General features: G+C 39.3%; 1 protein-coding gene across 1 annotated transcript; it reads right to left on the reverse strand.

Annotated features, from left to right (window-relative positions):
* Positions 1–345: 345 nt before the first annotated feature.
* On the reverse strand, positions 346–786 carry LOC130465589 (uncharacterized). Its single transcript, XM_056834409.1, has one exon. It carries the CDS (start codon positions 784–786, stop codon positions 346–348), a length of 441 nt encoding a protein of 146 aa, XP_056690387.1.
* Between the last annotated feature and the right edge of the window lie 1,881 nt (positions 787–2,667).

Here is a 2,667-nt window from a genome sequence, read left to right on the forward strand (position 1 = left end):
CCAATAAAGGATTAAAGTTTATATTTTAAAACTTGTGATTATAGGATTCAATGACACCGGTGTGTGGCCAGAAATTAAAAGCTTCAACGACATCTTGTGCCAAGTAGCTGGAAGGGTCTGCAAAATGCAATTAGGTGCAACAGAAAACTCATAGGTGCAATAAAAATTATTTGTTTTTGTAGAAGGTTTTTATTGTGACACAAGTTGTAGAAGATTTTGATGTAATATTTTTTTTGTTTTTTTTGCTAGGCAAGTGTAAGTATATATATTAACAACAAGAGTAACCAAACATCATGGGAACAACCTCCCAATGATCAAACACAATGTGACCAGTAAGCCACACAACTATCCCTCATACAAGTTGGAGAACCAACTGTAGTCACCAGGGTTAACACTCCTAGGAAGAATGTTGCTAATTCTGTTATGTACACAAAATTTGATGTTCCTACACACTTTGTCAGGTAGTCTAACCTGACCATTCCAGAGGGCATTGTTCCTCTCACACCAGATATGATTGATTGTACCTAATATGCTAGAGTACATCACACTTTTCTTAAATCTGGAAAACTTCTTCCTATGAATCCACTGCAACAAGGAAGCAAGGTCAGAGTGCATTGTATTAATGCCTATCCAAGCAGCCATGTGAGACCAGCATTGCTTACTGTAAACACACTTGAAGAACAGGTGTGTGTGGCTTTCAACTTTAGTGCCACAAATGAGGCACCAATTGTCAAGGGTGACACCAATTCTCATCAGTTTCTCTTTGGTGTTCAATCTTTCTAACATGTCTTACCATGTAATGAATCTGTGTTTAGGAACACTTAGTCTACCCCAGTCTGCATTACACCATTGCAGTCTCTCAGAACCAGTTAGCATACTACAGTATGCCTGCTTGATTGAATATTTGGGCATAGCCACCAGATGGTTTATAGATATGTACTTTTTCATCAACTCCTTAACCTGACAGATTGCTTTCCAATACCAACTATCATTCACTTTTGGTGAGTAATCCCACCAAACTTTATCTTTGATGTACACATAATGCACCCACCTCACCCATACATTGTTCTTTTTTGTGGCAATCATCCAAACATGCTTCCCCATGGCTGCCATATTCCATAATTTTAGGTTCATGAGACCTAATCCCCCTTCTTTCTTAGGCTTGCACACATTCATCCAAGCCACCTTACCAGGGCTGTTTGAAACCTTAGAACCATGCCAAAGATAGTTTCTGCAAATGGCATTCACTTGCTTGTATATCCCTTTAGGAAGGATCATGATTTGGGACCAGTATGACTGCAGTGTCGTCAACACAGAATTCACAAGAGTAAGTCTTCCAGCAAAAGAAATATTTCTTGAACTCCAAGTTTTCACCCTGGCACACATTTTCTCTACAATTTTGTCACAATCAGCCACAGATATTTTCTTTGAACAAATAGGGATTCCTAAGTATCTGAAGGGAAAACTACCTCTGGTAAAACCAGTCATGTCAATAATTCTCTGGATGTTAGCCTCAGACATGCCAGAACAATACACAAATGTCTTTGGTGGGATAGCTTTCAAACCAGTAGTGTTGGAGAAGAGTTGAAACCCTTGCATCATCAGGTGAACAGACTTGAACTCACCCTTGCAACATAAAATTATATCATCAGCAAAACACAAGTGGTTCAGTTTAGAAGCTTTGCATCTTGGATGGAACTTAAAATCTGGTTTTTCTCCCACTAGCTTGAGGATTCTGGATAGATACTCAATGCATAACACAAAGAGCAAAGGTGATAAGGGATCACCTTGTCTAAGACCTATTTTCCCCTCAAAGAAACCATGAAGAGTACCATTGATAGAAAGAGAGAATCTAGGAGATTTAACACATTGCATGATCAAGTGAGTGAACTGAGTGGGAAACTGGAGACTCACCAACATCTCTTCTATAAAGTCCCATTCAACTGTATCATATGCTTTTTGAAGATCTAGCTTAATGAGGCAGCCAGTTCCTCCATTTTTCCTTTCATAACCTTTTGCTAAATCCTGACACACCATAATGTTATGGGCAATGAATCTGCTACGCACAAAAGCTCCCTGGTTTTGAGAAATCAGATCAAGAAGCACCAGTCTAAGTTTATTGCAAAGAACTTTTGAGATGCATTTATACACCACATTGCAGCATGAAATTGGTCTAAACTCTTGAACACTCACATGGTATTTCCCTTTTGGGATAAGGGTAATGCTAGTTGCATTGATCTCTTTTAGGTGTTTTCCTGTGTTCAGAAAATCTAAGACATCATCACTAATATCATTACCAATTTCCTCCCAAACCCCTTTGAAGAAAGAGTTCCCAAACCCATCAGGGCCAGGGGCTTTTTTTGCATCAATGTCCCACATGGCAGTCTTCACTTCAGCTCTAAAATATGTGCCAATAAGTAGACAGCTCATTGCATCATCAACCAGAGGACCCTTGTTAACAACATTCTGATTCACTGGGGTTCTAATGGGATTCTTGGACCCCAACAACCATCTATAATATTCTAGGAAAGCATCAGGAACCTGAGCAGGATCATTAGTCCAGTTACCATGCATATCCTTGATGTAGAAAATAGAATTATGAACCTGTCTTTGTCTAATTGCCCCGTGGAACATAGAAGTGTTGTCATCCCCACCTTTGACCCAATC

Source organism: Spinacia oleracea, chromosome 1, assembly GCF_020520425.1.
Source record: "Spinacia oleracea cultivar Varoflay chromosome 1, BTI_SOV_V1, whole genome shotgun sequence".
In the NCBI taxonomy this organism is placed as follows: Eukaryota; Viridiplantae; Streptophyta; class Magnoliopsida; order Caryophyllales; family Amaranthaceae; genus Spinacia; species Spinacia oleracea.

Excerpts from the sequence above, each read along its gene's own strand:
- LOC130465589 (XM_056834409.1), bottom strand. The coding sequence starts at position 786 with ATGTTAGAAAGATTGAACACCAAAGAGAAACTGATGAGAATTGGTGTC.